Source organism: Montipora foliosa, chromosome 2 (genome assembly GCF_036669935.1).
Source record: "Montipora foliosa isolate CH-2021 chromosome 2, ASM3666993v2, whole genome shotgun sequence".
In the NCBI taxonomy this organism is placed as follows: domain Eukaryota; kingdom Metazoa; phylum Cnidaria; class Anthozoa; order Scleractinia; family Acroporidae; genus Montipora; species Montipora foliosa.
Genome location: NC_090870.1, coordinates 26,699,004 through 26,714,003, shown reverse-complemented (window position 1 = coordinate 26,714,003; position 15,000 = coordinate 26,699,004). Strand labels below are relative to the sequence as shown.

Sequence of the window (15,000 nt, the reverse complement as noted above, 5' to 3'; positions counted from 1 at the left end):
ACAAACCGAGCACCAAACGAATTCTCTAACAGAAACACAAGGCTACTCAAAGAAACCCAAGTCGTTGACGGAAACCGTATTCCGCTCCACAGCTCCATCTAAAACGAGAATGAATGAGCAAGTAACCAATGCAACAACACATACCCCGACAAAGAAACCAGTGTTGCATACAACAAATTCAACTAAGACAAGAATGTATCAGCAACTAACTAAACCAGAGCGTCATTCAAACGTTCCAGATGTAACAGGAATGAACGAGGCACTTTCAAATGAAACAAATTCCCTAAATATGGACTACTCAACAAAACAAGCCCTATTTACAAAACCATTGCCGCCAACAAGACACTCAATCAACACAAAAATGAACAAACAATCAAGAAATGCAACTGTTTTGCTGAAACAAACGAAAGCCGACAAAGCTGAACATGATCCATCTTCAAAACTAATGGACTTTCCAAAAGCTCTGACAAAAGGGACAAGAATGAGCGAAAAACCACAAAATCAAACATTGAATGGAAACGCAACCATGACGAGCTTTCATCCCTCAAATGTGACCACTTACCCAATGTCATCTTCTGGAACAGGTTTGTGCAGTGTTTTAAGGTTTGGATAAGTTACATAGACCTTAAATGCAGGGCAAAAATTCTCTCAGTAAACCTGAGAACCTTGACTTAATAATTCGGCTCTGATTCTCCTTTTGTGGGGTGAATTGACGCCAAGCGCTACTCGGCCAGTGAACTTTGAAACTCGGCCAGAGTATAGAGGCTATCTGTGACATTGTGTTTTTCGAAATGCGCGATGACGTAACATGCTTCTCTCCTTGCCATGAGGACAAGGTTGCTGGTAAAGTTAGCCTGGGGGGTGAAAAAAATTTGACTGTTAATGGTTAAACCCGTCTGAATTAAAGTTGGCATCATGTTTAGGGCAATAACGTCGGGCAGAAATTAGCGTTTTGCTAAAAATTATAGACACTTGATTGATTTTTGCCAATTTTTTTGCCTGTTAGGAACGCAATGCGAAATCTCTCCAATCCTCGATATTCAACACATTAAACAGAAAAAAAGACTCGTTTTCCACCCACTTCTTGTATCATATAGTGTGGTTTCTTTACCTTGTAAAACGGTTGCATATAAACAGGACATGCCGTGCACATTATCCATGTTAAAAGGAAAACTGTCTTACGCAGCACATTTAATTTTTGTGAGACAGAAAACTCAAATTTTTTTGTGCTGCAACATAAACTACTAGATTGTCTGATTTATAGTGCCAAGATATAGCTTTATTGAATCTGTTTTTGTTATGATAGGTAGCTGCGGAGGTGTGTTAGGGTCTCCCGAAGGACACCTTACATCACCTGGTTATCCCGAAGAATATCCTTCTAACACAAGATGTCGATGGGTGATTTCATTATCTAACGACTATAACCTGATAAGAATTACAATACAGAGAATGTACCTGGAGGAAGATCGAAACAGCGTGTAAGTAGTCTTGGGGCAGTTGGCTTAACCGCGAGAATGCAAGTAACCGCCGACCAGTTGGTTCAATATTGAGAGGGTACTGGATTAATAATTCGAATAAAATAACTGATAAGTGTCTTTAAATAACTGAGGAAAAAGTAATGCCTGTGCAAATGACACTTGCAAATGGCATTACTTTCAAGTTTTGTTATTTTAGGATTTCCTCAGGTGCCTCAAGTGTAATGCAGACTTCTTCGGAAACAAGTTCTTTCCTGTTGAATCTAAAAATAATGAAACTGAAATCAAAATTTCCCAGGGGGCAGATTGATCTCATTGGTCATTCGAACGGACATATTGCACTCCTGTGCAAAACCCGATGAGAACAAACATACAGACTGCATGTAAAGAAATTCAAGATTACTGAAGATTTTCTAAATAAGTGTGATCTCAATTTATGAGTATTTCTTGATATTGATCAACAAATTTTAAACGGAATGTAGCCAGTGAGTTATGCCATTTTGAATGAAGACAATTAAAAACGAGAAGAAAATAGAGAAGAACTCTCTTCCTTTCAATAGGTAGCGATTGTTGTTAATCAATCATGCTTTCGTTCTTCACAATCTATTAAAAATCTCAGTCGCCATTTTCCTTTACTTTTATTTGCAGAGCTTCAATCTTCCAAAACCAAGAGAAAATAAGGGGACTTTATTTTCTTTTGTTAAAACGTAAACACACCTTTTAGGGCGATTTCTGTCCTTACCTTAAGTTTCTAATATTTTACGAACCGTAAAGAAAGCTGTCTTACTAAAGAAATCACTTTTACTATCAATTTGTAAACTGAGCAACCAAATGAAGAGACTTTTCAGTCATTTTATAAAAGACATATATCAGGCTGACCCGCGGAAAGAAGCACAATGATCCGCTCACTGTAGATCGAATGCAAAAATGGTCGCCAATAAATTATTCTTTTGTCTTTGTGAAAATTAGTCTGACTAGACTCGTTTTTCAGCCAAAATACTTTCAAATTTTACACGTGTAAAAGCACACGCATAAGTATAAAAGCGCTTATTACACCGTGAAAAGCATAAGCACAATCGCAAGCACAAGCACAAACGTCAATTGTTTTCCTTTTCCTTGTGTTTGCGCTTATGCTTGCGTTCGCTTGCGTCGTGTGAAAACGAAACACAGCATAAGCACAAGGAAATTTGCTACGTCTGGCCAATTAAAGCACTCGTTCCAGATTCCCCGCAACTGACCATTTGAACAAAATGGCGGATGCCGTGGTTTATTTTGATGCTTATGTCGACGTTTGTTTACATTAGCATAAGCTACTTTACGCTTGTGCTTGCGCTTGTGCAAGCTTAAGAGGTCATGGCTTCGAATCCCGTTTAATTTAAGCATGCCCACCTACATCGTACAAACTTTGGCCATTTTTACTTTGCTGCTGCTACACACGGTTTCCTTCTTCCGAACGAAAACGAAAATATCTTCAATTTGTCTTTTTCAGGTACGACTACATTGCCATCTACGACATACTGGACAACCAAGTTGGCGAGAGATACTGCGGTTCAATGACGTCACCTATCCACAAAGATGTCAAAGGCATTGTGGCAGTGGTGGTTTTCCGCTCTGATTCCACAAACAGCAAAAAGGGATTCAGTCTTTCGTACGAAGCCAGCAAAAGTATTTCTTCACTCGATATAGATACTTGAAATATCGGTTCGGTGCGCGAACCAAACATAACTTACTCCTTTTTTGAGTGGATCCCATGCAGTTTCGTTGAAGAGCGCATTGTATCATTTTGATCCGCGCGCGTAATATATATTTTCAGTTGATGTATCCTACCGTTTTGCTGTAGGAGGTTTCGTATATTTCAACGCCTTCGTACCAAGGCATACAATTTTGACATCATACTGTTGCAAAAAAGGAAAGCCTTTCATTTCCTTGTTCGATTGACAGACAGTCACTTGTTTAGGACCAATGAGAAGATGTTAAAGAAATCTTTCCCTTAACGTAACGGTACAGCATTTTTATAACTACAACATTAAGAAGGCAGTTGCAAACTCTACTGTCTAGTGTTACATCAAGTGATCAAATCGGGACGACCCAACACAATATTTTAATATACACTATATACCCAGTCCAGGTAACCTACACAGTTTTGATAACTGACCAGACAGTCGGTCTTAACGCCGCGACGAAAGGGTTAAGACATTCACCCATTTTCAGAAATGTTGGACCAATTCCCCATTTAATCTCTCCATCTAACCCCCCCCCCTCCCCTCCCCCTCCTTACGAGGTTGTTTTTTATTCTCAACACTTTTCACCTTACCAACATTGAATGGGGGAGGGGGAAAGTGTTAGTGGAAAAGACTACTTTTGTCGCTCATCAGTTCTGGGTCCACCTACTTCTGAGTAAGGAGCCTTTAAACGGACATACTCGGATAGCTTTTGAATTATACAAAAATTTGGTTTTATCAACGGAGTTGATAATGTAAATTGGCCACCGTACAGAGATTCTAAAAGCTGACGTTTCGAGCGTTAGCCCTTCGTCAGAGCGAATCGAGGGATTATGGGTTACGTGTAGTTTTTATAGTAGAGTAGGAGCTACGCTATTGGTGGTAACATGGCAACGTGAAAAATAGGAATATATTAGTTAAATGAAAAGCGTTCGTTAATACCGTGAGGATTAAGGGTGCCGATTTGAAAGATGAATTTTTGTTCCAGATTCTTGCGGCTTTCCGTCGTACCTAGATGTAGGGAAAGGCCGCAGATAGCCATGTGTTTTTTGGAGTGGTTAGGCAGATTAAAATGGCGAGCGACTGGCTTGGATGCATCCTTGTCATTCTTCTCAACATCGCGAAGGTGTTCGCGGAATCGGTCACCTAGTCGTCTACCTGTCTCACCAATGTATAATTTATTGCATAACGTGCAGGTTATGCAATAAATGACATTTGCGGAGGTACATGTGAAACGATCGGTGATCTTAACAGATCGCTTAGGTCCCGATATCTTGCTAGTGTTAACAATGAAAAGACAAGTTTTGCATCGTGAGCGCGCGCATTTGAAAGTGCCGGGTTGCTCGTTAGTTTTGAGCGCGCTTCTAACTAAAAAGTTGCCTACGTTTTTGTCGCGTTTGAATGAAATAAGTGGAGGTTGCGAAAAGATTCTACCAGTCTCGGGATCATTTTGGAGTAATTTAAAATTACTAAGAATGATGCTTTTGACTGCGTGATTATGAGGATGGAAAGTGAGGGTGAATGGAATTCTGTCATTCTTATCTTTTTGTGACGTTTGTAGTGATGACTGTCGATCAAATTGTTGGGCGCGATGATGGCCCGCTTTGATCACAGAGACAGGATAGCCACGTTTTTCGAAGAACTGGCACATCTCCTCTGATTTGCTGGAAAAATCGGAGTCATCACTACATAGACGTCGAAGTCTAAGAAATTGAGAATAAGGGATGGAGTTCTTGACATGTGATGGATGTGACGATGAATACAACAAATAACTGTGTGAATCAGTAGGTTTGTAGTGCACACTAGTACATAGCACGTTGCCTCTAATAGAAACGTTGATATCTAGAAAAGCCAATGAAGTTTCCGAAATTTCCCAGGTATATTTAAGAGCCGGATGAAAAGAGTTAACGGAGGTTATAAATTGATCGAGTTCTTCTCTGCTGGATGAAATAGCGCCGATGCAGTCGTCGATGTAACGGCCGTAGAGTGCAGGTTTGGGGCCGTTGTACTGACTAAAAAATTGGTGTTCAACATATCCTACAAAAAGATTGGCATAGCTAGGTCCCATTCTTGTGCCCATCGCTACACCATTAATTTGTTTGTAATAGTTGCCGGCGAATGAAAAACAATTAAGCGTTAAAACTAGTTCGGCAAGGCGGAGGAGCGTTTCCGAGCTAGGTTCTTTGACAGTGCGTTGATCGAAAAAGTGTTTAAGTGCTTGAAGACCTTCGCTATTAGGAATGACTGTGTATAGAGATGTAATGTCCATGGTGAAAATAAGTTTGTCTTGGCCGGAGAAATTGAAATCGCGGAAAATTTGTAGTGCGTGTGTGCTGTCTTTAATGTATGATGGCAAAGATTTGACGATAGGCGTCATAATCCTGTCTAAGTAGGTAGAAATGAGTTCGGTGGGGCAACTACAGGCAGAAACGATAGGGCGACCTGGGTTGTTGGGTTTGTGAATTTTAGGCAAGAAGTAAATGCACGAAGTTCTAGGGGTGTTGATGATGAGATTAGTGGCGGTGTCCGGTAATTCTTGATTAACTATAAGATTTTGAATGGTGTCTTTGACAAGTTTTTGATTGTTGGAAGTGAGATCTTTAGGGATTTTGGCATAAAACGAGGTATCCGAAAGTTGCCGCAAAGCTTCTTTTTGGTAAAGGTCCGACCGCCAAACAACTACCGCGCCGCCTTTGTCGGCCGATTTGACAACTATGTCGTTGCGTTTACTAAGATTTTTAAGCGCCGCCCACTCTTCCGAGGAAAGGTTGGAAAATTTAGTGTTGCGATTGAATTTAAGTTTGTGAATGTCGTGACGGCATTTTTTGGTGAAAAAATCTAAAGAGGCAAATTGTCCCTCTGGGGGAGTCCATTTAGATTTGCGAACTAGAAGTGTTTCAAAAATATCTTTATTAGAAGTGTCCGAATCATGCTCTTTGTCGTGAAAAAAGGCTTTTAACTGAACGCGGCGAAGGAATTTTTCGACATCTTGCTTAATAGAAAATTCGTTGGTGCGTTTGGTAATAGGGACAAAATTTAGGCCCTTACTGAGAACAGATTTCTCTGAGTCAGTAAGCGGAAGATTTTCTGGAATTGTAATTACGGTATTATGGCTATGCAATGTAGTGTCGTCGGTAATTTGCGGACCTATTAATTGTTGAAGTTTTAGAGTCTTGGTTTGGTGTAAATGGTCAAACAGTCCAGAATTAAGTTGTCGGATTTTAGCGCGAATCGATTGTACTAAAATTGCTGGACAGATTTTGGAAAGTTCGGAGCGACAATGAAGAATTTGTTTGTCAAGTGCGATTCGTTTTTGGCACATAGCTCTACCCCTCTACCCTCTTTACCCTTTCCTGAAGTTGAGTGTTACGATAAAAAGGTATCCAGACACTTTTACTGCCTAAGAGGTTTTTATTAGTTTTGATTGGTCAAAACTCTCAAAGCCGGTATTCTTGGTTGTTAGAATTTTGGTTTCCTAACACTCCAAGTAATAACTCCTTGAAAAGGTATATATATTTATTAAAATTTAAACTACGGATATCAGATTTCCAGCATTTTCGTTGACGGCGCGCCGGACACAGGATATCAGTTCCTATACCTGCTGTACCTAATATGGTCAAGGAACGGGTCAGCAATAAAGCGAGCTGAAAACAATTTTTTGCAGTTCTGAGAAAAAATGGCCACATGTTGCCATTTTGTGCCAAATAAAATCAACATGGAAGAGTTGTTGATCCTGGAGTTTTTAATAAAACCATTATTCTACTCGGGCTTGCTGGATATTTAACAATTATTCCATGAGCGCGCACAAGAGCTGGTAAATAGCCAACGACGCGCGTAGCGCCGAGTTGGCTATAACCAGTCTCGCATCCAACAAGCGCGAATGGAATAATTGTTTTATTAAATTCCTTAAGCTAGAAAATCCGAGCGAAATTGAAAATACTTGATGAAGATGCGATGTTGTGATGATGAGCTGATAACCGAGATTGAGTAAACCAAGGTTGAGAATTTAATAAATAGAGGATATTACATGGCCGCGCGGAGATATGAAATTTCTCTTCAAGTGTTGCAAAATATTTCACGAGTGAGCGCAACTCGTGAAATATTTTTCAACACGAGAAGAGAAATTTTGTATCTCTAAGCGGCCATGTATATAAACACCAATGAAATACTAAATCATTTCACGAAAGGGGCCATTTTTACATGTAAGCATCTTTTCACGTGCGAAGATAACGTGTTATCATCACGTAAGAAGATATCATGTTTTCGCGCGAAAGCTTACTTGGTATTTCATTGGTGTTTATATAATAAAAAAAATATCCAGTGCGCCCTCGTAGAATAATTGTTAAATAAGCAGCAAAAAAGTTCATAAGCCGCCTAAGAAAGGTTGGAAAAAACTTTCATTTTGAACCTTTTTGCCCAAATAGTTGTATTCACAGATAACTGCTCGGATATATGTTTGACACGAGCTGTTTTAGAGACGGATCAGCATGGACACACCCGGCCATGAAGCATTATAACGAGCATGCATTGTCGTCATACAGCTAAGTTGTATGAAGCTTAGTAAAACTAGTCACTCATAGGTACGAAGGAGATGGGTCAATTTGGTAAATACTCATGAAGAAAAAGGCAAGAAAAGACAATAAAATGAAGCAGGTTTATATAAAGTTTTAATTACCTGTATGGTATATTAATATAAAAACTATTAGTCAATAAATATTATATTTACAATATAGAATGTGCTTGTATCGGTGGTAAGTCGGGTGTTTTTAGTGTAACTTCTCGCATCCTTATCAGTTCCTTGTCCAATACGTGTTGTCGACGCTCTTGCTGCAGCCAGTAAAACATCTCAGTTCGGTCCAGACTCATCTTTTCTAAGTAGGGACGCCCCTAACAAAATAGCAACACCTTACTTAACTGATATTAAACAGTTCCATTAAGTGCCGTTCACCCTGCTAGCAGAGCCTTTCTTAACTCGACGAGAAAGAAAGAACTCTGCAGAAATCGTGTTAAGTCTTTACTGAGTACGCGCAAGAATTTGCATGGAGACAGTTTCAAACCCAGCTTTAGTCTCGATCGCTGTCCAATAAGCCATGTTGATTTTCGTAATGAAAGCTCGATTTTGACCTTCGCCTTGTTAACCGGTTTGTAAACCGGTTTGACCGGAATGACTAGCCCAGAAACTTGATGGACTGCGGCGACTTAAAAGACTTGACTCGTTTTCTGCAGAGCGTCTCTTTCTCGCCCTCTGCTGAGTTTTAGAGAGGCTCTGCTCGCAGGGTGAATGCCGTTATGACTAGGCGAAGGAATGCGTGGCCAGTTACTTGCTGGGCATTTGATTGTTTCGATCAGAGTCGTTAGTTCCAGCTTCCTTTCACAGACATTACCGCAAGCAATGTCCTTTGCTCATTTTTGCCAAAACATCTTTAGAGGTCTGCTAGCAACTTCTCGCATAAACATAGTCGGTAGTGCCCTTAGCTGATCGTGTTTGTCCGCATCTTCCAACGTTGGAAAATGGATCAGCGCACGTGATGAACTTTTTGTGATGCGGATACAAACTTCACTCGAATAGAAATCCACATTGCGGGAACTTGAAGAGTTTGATAAAAAAGGTGGTATTACATTGCAAAGAGTAATATTATTACTTGTACCTGAGGATATTGTTTTAAATTAACGTTAATTGGCAACGGCGGGTCTCTCAAGCCTTTAACATCTTATAAGACGTTCTGGCGTGTGGTATCGCGGAGTATTTCACGAGTTTCGTCGTAGTTTGACGAGTTCGTAGACTGAGCGAATCGAAATTTAAGAAATATCTTTAATTTCTATTTGCTTTGGCTTTTTTGGAGCAACGGATTTATGTATTGGAGGGGGGGGGGGGGGGGGTATTTGCTCGTTTCTAGAAAATTGGGTTGGGAATTTCGTTAAGTAATCTTTCTGGGCCCCCTGGGGTCGTTCGGTCGTTCGTAGTAAGCAGGGTAAGAGTTCAAATCTTCCGCCGTGATTCTCCCAACGTGTTCAAGTTGTTTCATATGGGAGGTTATAGTATCCTGTAACTGGATTGATACAAACAGTTTTGAAGAAAAAGAGAATTGTTTTATAATATGTTGATTTTTTTTTCTCTCATTAGGCCATTGATGTAATTATTTTGTGGAGAAGCCGTTGTCGTAATCGTCACCGTTGCCATAACTCCTTATTTCTCAAAAGCTGGAGGTACCAACGTTAACATTTCTTAGAACAATTCCTTTCTGGAGCAAGTGAGAATGACGTCGACATACCTGGAATGTGACTGTATCCCCAAACTGACGTTGAACATCCGTCACTGCTTTTCTCACATCAATCTCAATTTTGGACAAGCGCTAAAAGAAAACCGAATTATTATATATCCTTAACGTTTAAGACCAAAAAACCGCAGATAACCACCTCTTTTAAACATTCCACTCCGTTCAGAATAGTCCAGTTTTAAGTTCTCCCTGACTGGAGGATAAAAACACCGAGGAGGCATTTTTACACTCATGGTCAAGACGCAAAAGAAACGCGTCTCATACTTTCTCAGCCAGTTTTCGTTTAGACAGTAATTTGATTTTATACGACACGCATGAAAACACAGAAAGAAGGTTTTGGCAAATCTTTTGAAAGAAATGAGCTTATATTAATGATTGAACGAAAATGCGTCGACCTCTCTAGTCTGCTGTGCGCAATACAACGCGGAGGGAATTGGAATTATCAGGTATAGCTACTTTACAAAATGTTAGGCGTACATTAAAGACAACACATATAAAGTTGACTGGAAAGATTAAAACAATCTGGCTAAGAAGGTGGCGTGACTGGTTCCAACTCCTTCCGATTTGGGATTTTAAAAATAGAGGCTCGACGAGCACGTTCTTGCACTGCGCGCAAACACACCCACCAATTCAAATGAACCCATGTTGCCTCGCAGTTATAAGCGCAAATTCATTTGCGTCGAGAAGCCTGAAAAATTTCAGGACTTCAACGAGGTTTGAACCCGCGACCTCGCCATACAGGTGCGATGCTGTAACCAACTGAGCTATGAAACCACTGACGTTGAGAACTGACGTTGGGAGCTCCCAACGAGCGAGGCAACTTGGTTTCATTTGATTTCATACCCGCAGTGCAATAATATACGATGTATTTCATATATATCTTTCACACACCCAAAAACTCACTGGCGTATTCACATTCTCGTTCCCAGAGCCCTCCGTTTCTTTTGGTCACGTGGTCGGCGAAACGAAAGGCTCTGGTCGCACCCAAAAAAATTCAAATTTTTTCATTGGCTGATTAAAATCGTATGCGTGGAACAAATTAAAATTACAAGTACTACTCATTACATGTTCCAGCCCGCATGGCGTGAACTTCTGAAATATGGCGACTACGCCGTAAAAATGCGCACAAGTTTCTGTAAAATCGATAGAGAACTTAAGCAACGACGACGGCGACCGCAACGAGAACGTCATCTCATGATATGAATTCGCGTTATTGTAATCACTTCGTAACTATTTCAACCTTTTTCATAGGATAAGGGTGTGGTAGTTCTTCAAGAATGACACTAGTCGGAACGCGCTTAATTTAGGGGAGAAAATGAAAATTAATCCTCAAGTGTTGACGTCCTTGATAAAACCTCAAATTTGGCTGTTTCACGCAACCTAGTCACCAGGGCGCTTTTCCCTGGCTTTGGGTGGGACGTCCCACTCAAAGCCAGGGAAAAGCGCCCTGGGGACGAGGTTGTGTTTCGCGTTGTGGTTTTGCAGACGACGGCAAAGAAATGGACAAAAATGAAACACGCACGCGCAGGGTGTGCAAAGCTGTTGTTTTTGTCCACTAAATATACAAATTTTTGACGTTGTCGTTGCCGTCGCCGTTGGCATCGCCTGCAACGAGATCATTCTCGATCGTAACCATCCTGTTTTGTTGTTTGGTAACCGAAAAGCGCTTCTTCGAAATGATCCACCGTGGAAGCATCCATTATACCAATATTCTCTCTCCCCTCACACACGATTATTGAAACTTGAAAGAAATGCGGATGCCCTGCCGGATGTCCGAGATTTACGGACATCCGGTATTGGCGGCGACCAGAGCCTTTCGTTTCGCCGACCACGTGACCAAAAGAGACGCAGGGCTCTGAGGACGAGAATGGTGTATTCAAGGACGCTTTACCTTGTTAAATGATTCTCTTGCCCTGGATTCTCTTATTCGCTCAGCTGACGAGCCAACTGTACCTGGTAGAGAACATAAAGGGAGTCGGAATTTTAACATTGACTGGTGATCACGTGACCAGTCATTTTTAGAGACACAGCTAACAATGACCTTGTTACGTCACGAGGGTCACGTTTGTGGTATAAAGGAAAGATGCTCATGCGACAGAGATAGTTCTTGTTGAGATTATTCAAAGAGAGTTCAGCTGGTTCTTTGACAATACTGCATTCCAAGTCATTTTGCCAATACTAGCATAGAACGCATTTGAGAGAAGATCAATTGGCTGCTACACACGCATGTTATGCATGTGCCTAAATAAAACAAGGAAGGCGAAGCTGACAGATGATCAATTGCACCAAGAATTACCTCCTGTGACAAAAAGGTGCTGAGAGCGGATTGAAGATTATAGTCCATTGCATAAGACACAATGAGGTTACCGCATCATCCTTCGTGCTGCAGGAACCAACAAAAGCAGATAAAGTCGAGAAAGATCTCCAGTAACCTATATTGACAACCTTACCAGGGATACCAATTGGGAGGATGTGAAAGAGAACGAAAAGAAATGAAGGACAGGTTGCGGTGGAAAAAGTGGAAAGGATTCACCGACTGAATGACTGACTAACAAAGTAGCCTACTAGTATATAAGGTTCGTTTAATTGTCAGCAGGGTAAGGGCAAAGGAGAAAAGCAATTATATACCTGAAGAAACTCATTTCTAAAAATGTCTGGCGGTTAAGTGGTTGTTGAAAACATGGGTCTAACTGAGTCAAACTCCCTTTAAATAACCGGCTTCTATTGACGACGTAAAAGGGGAGTCAAGAATTTAAAATTGTTTATTGGAAAAAGTAACTGGTGCAAAAAGTGAAACGAAATGAAATTGAAGTTTACCTTTAATGAAGAATCTGTTGGGATCTGATGCGGTTCTCTCAAAGTCTTCCAGTTTGGTCATTAAACTCTCGCGCTGTAATACAGCTTCTGTCGCGACTTCCCAGACAGCTAACGACTAAAACAGTTTGATACATTGCAAAAGTTCTAATCATGTAAGAATCACATCAAAAAGTTACTTGAAATAAATGTAAAGACAATAGTCACAATCATTTAAATTTTCTTGTTTAATATGATGCTTGAAAGGAAAACTGCTGTAAAAGACATTTTTCATTCACATGGAAACTAAGGCCCGTTCCAAACGCCGCTTCATTCATGCACCGAACCTAACTGATGAGTTAAGAGCGGCAGAAGAGCGGCAGAAGAGCGGCAGAAGAGCGGCGTTTGAATCAGTTTGGTTCGGCAGGTTAGGTTTGGAGTGGCCAACAACGTTAAATTCGGCAGGGTCTGTCGCACTATGCGACGTTGAAGCGGCGGGTGATTCACACGGCGCTCTTGTCATGTGCCAAGCCTAACGCATAAATTGTGATAATTTATAATCTACCACAATACACTCCGAAGTTTTACATGTACCTAAGCCCCTTTACCATCGTATGGATTTCAGTTTGGTTCGACCCAGGTACGGCGTATGAATCAGCCGTCGCTCCACAGTCGCTCTTTAGTGAAACTTTATTGAGTTAGGTTCGGCACATGAGCGGAGCGGCGTTTGGATCGGGCCAAAAGTATCTTTACTAACATGGACTCTTGGTTTAAATATGGGATAGAAGTAACCGGATGATGATGTAGTCATCCCCGGCGGTAAGGTCTTTAAGAGAAATCCACACTTGAAGAAAAAGCTGTTGATAATAAGGAGGCTCATATCCGCAAAAACTTTATCGTTGTCAAAGTCCAGCTGATGATAAGGGCATTCACCAACAAAAATTCATGAAGGCTTAAAAGTTGACCAAAATAGAAATTACTTGACAACTGGACAATCTAAAAAGCATTTCTCTTTGTCGTTTTCATTTCCTGAAAGGAATAAGCTAAACATTCTATCTCACCTCAAGTAGCTTGGTACTGTATGGCTCGGCGCTGTACTTAATTGCCATGTCTAATCTTTGCGCATCAGGCATACACAGTAGTGTCCAGACTCTTTCCAACCGGTCTTGCGCGGAGCGTGTACCAGGCTGGTAACAACAAAACAGTACACCTATTTCAGTGCTAAGAAGAGATCTTCTACCTCAAAATAGAATCGGGTTGGCACACTGGAATTGTTCGCGCAGTGGTGAGAGCACTTTCCGTCCACCAAAGTAAAATATGTCGTTTCACTATGTTTATAACCTTTGCGTTTTATTCTTACTCAAACCACCATCTCCAAAGAGCAAGACTGCCAGGACAGAACTATCTTGCTCGTTCCTGGAGACTCGCCAATGTTTTCCTTCCTAATGCACTGCACTTGAGAACAAAACAATCTAGGTTTGACTTGGCAGATCATTATCATATATAAAATCCCGAAATAAATCGCATAAGTTTTACAGGAATTTTGACTACGTTGCTATAACAACGCTAACACCATCCCGGGCATACCTTTCGAGTTCTTTCTTTAAACAGATTACAAAGGGAATGTTTGGTGTAAGAATTGTTTTCTACGTGAGTGTAAAATACACTTTGACAAAAAAGACTGTGTCATGGCTTCTTACGAATGAGTTAGAGATGAACGAACCTCGCTTGCACTGGCCGTGTCTGCTCGCGCTCCAGCTGTGTGAGAAAGCTGAGTCTTTGCACTAGCGGTGCGACTCGCCTTATGAGGTAGTTCCAATTGAGGCATGATGGAAGTGGCAATCTCGTTTGACGCCACAGATCGCGCACTACCGACTGAAGCAGGCACGACATCCGCCCCGACAACCTGCTGTATACTGGACGCAGTAGAACCAAAATCCTCAAGATTAGCCAAGAGCTCTTCCTCTGAAACAAAGCGGAAAAACGAAACGTTCCTTTTCAAGCGTTTTTCAATGAATTGTGAAGAAATGGCATAACGAGCAGTTGAGGTGTCAGGACCTTTTCTGCTGTGGCGCTGGACTTATTTCTGACTTATTCCAATCAGTTTTGCCGTTTTTATCGATTCTATATCAGTTTTGCCGTTTCTATCAAGACTAGCGACTGCCCCATAGTAATAGATAAAATAATATCAGAAAACCTTCATGGGACATTCAAACCGCTTAAAACAGTCCGATGGAAATGTTTATATAATTTGCAATTCTACTGATAATGAATATTGTGGAAAAGATGAAACACTAAACGCGACTAACAAAGTACTGTTGCAGCCACGTCTCTTCATTGGATGAGCAGCGATGAAAGGATCAAACTTAAAGCTTTTACAGCACAACACATATAGAATACAAGTGTACCCGTCTTTAGCTTTGTGCGCCTTCTGGCACGATGAGAAAGGAAGAGTGCCCCCTTATTGGGTAAAACTTTAAACCCGTCAGATGATAGGGGTATTATCATTGCATATGTAATAATTTAAGCTATAATTTAATATAATGATCAATAAGTTTTAAATCGAAGACGACCTGAAAATGGAGTTGCCTCCACCCAAGCATGGCTGAAAATCCTCAAACAGGCGATCAATAGTAAAAGCATTACAGAGATAAGACCCGTAAAGCACTCTTCCGTCGCGATAACATAATTAAACATCTTGAAAAACGGGATAACCAGTGTCCTCTAAAATGT

At 40.8% G+C, this 15,000-nt stretch overlaps 2 protein-coding genes across 2 annotated transcripts in view; one reads left to right on the top strand and one right to left on the bottom strand.

Moving 5' to 3' along the window:
* LOC137992757 (uncharacterized) overlaps positions 1-4,282 on the top strand; it is a 12,275-nt gene extending 7,993 nt beyond the window's left edge. The window contains exons 4-6 of the mRNA XM_068838263.1: positions 1-584; positions 1,307-1,478; positions 2,965-4,282. The exon at positions 1-584 is cut by the window's left edge and continues 616 nt beyond it. Of these exons, the coding sequence (XP_068694364.1) occupies positions 1-584; positions 1,307-1,478; positions 2,965-3,169 (961 nt within the window). The 3' untranslated portion in view covers positions 3,170-4,282. The remainder of the gene's footprint in view (positions 585-1,306; positions 1,479-2,964) is intronic.
* Positions 4,283-7,829: 3,547 nt separating this feature from the next.
* Positions 7,830-15,000, bottom strand: part of LOC137992755 (coiled-coil domain-containing protein 87-like) — a 44,857-nt gene continuing 37,686 nt past the window's right edge. The window contains exons 29-34 of the mRNA XM_068838261.1: positions 13,991-14,232; positions 13,329-13,454; positions 12,292-12,406; positions 11,366-11,427; positions 9,469-9,549; positions 7,830-8,083 (exon numbers count right to left, since the gene is read on the bottom strand). Of these exons, the coding sequence (XP_068694362.1) occupies positions 7,919-8,083; positions 9,469-9,549; positions 11,366-11,427; positions 12,292-12,406; positions 13,329-13,454; positions 13,991-14,232 (791 nt within the window). The 3' untranslated portion in view covers positions 7,830-7,918. The remainder of the gene's footprint in view (positions 8,084-9,468; positions 9,550-11,365; positions 11,428-12,291; positions 12,407-13,328; positions 13,455-13,990; positions 14,233-15,000) is intronic.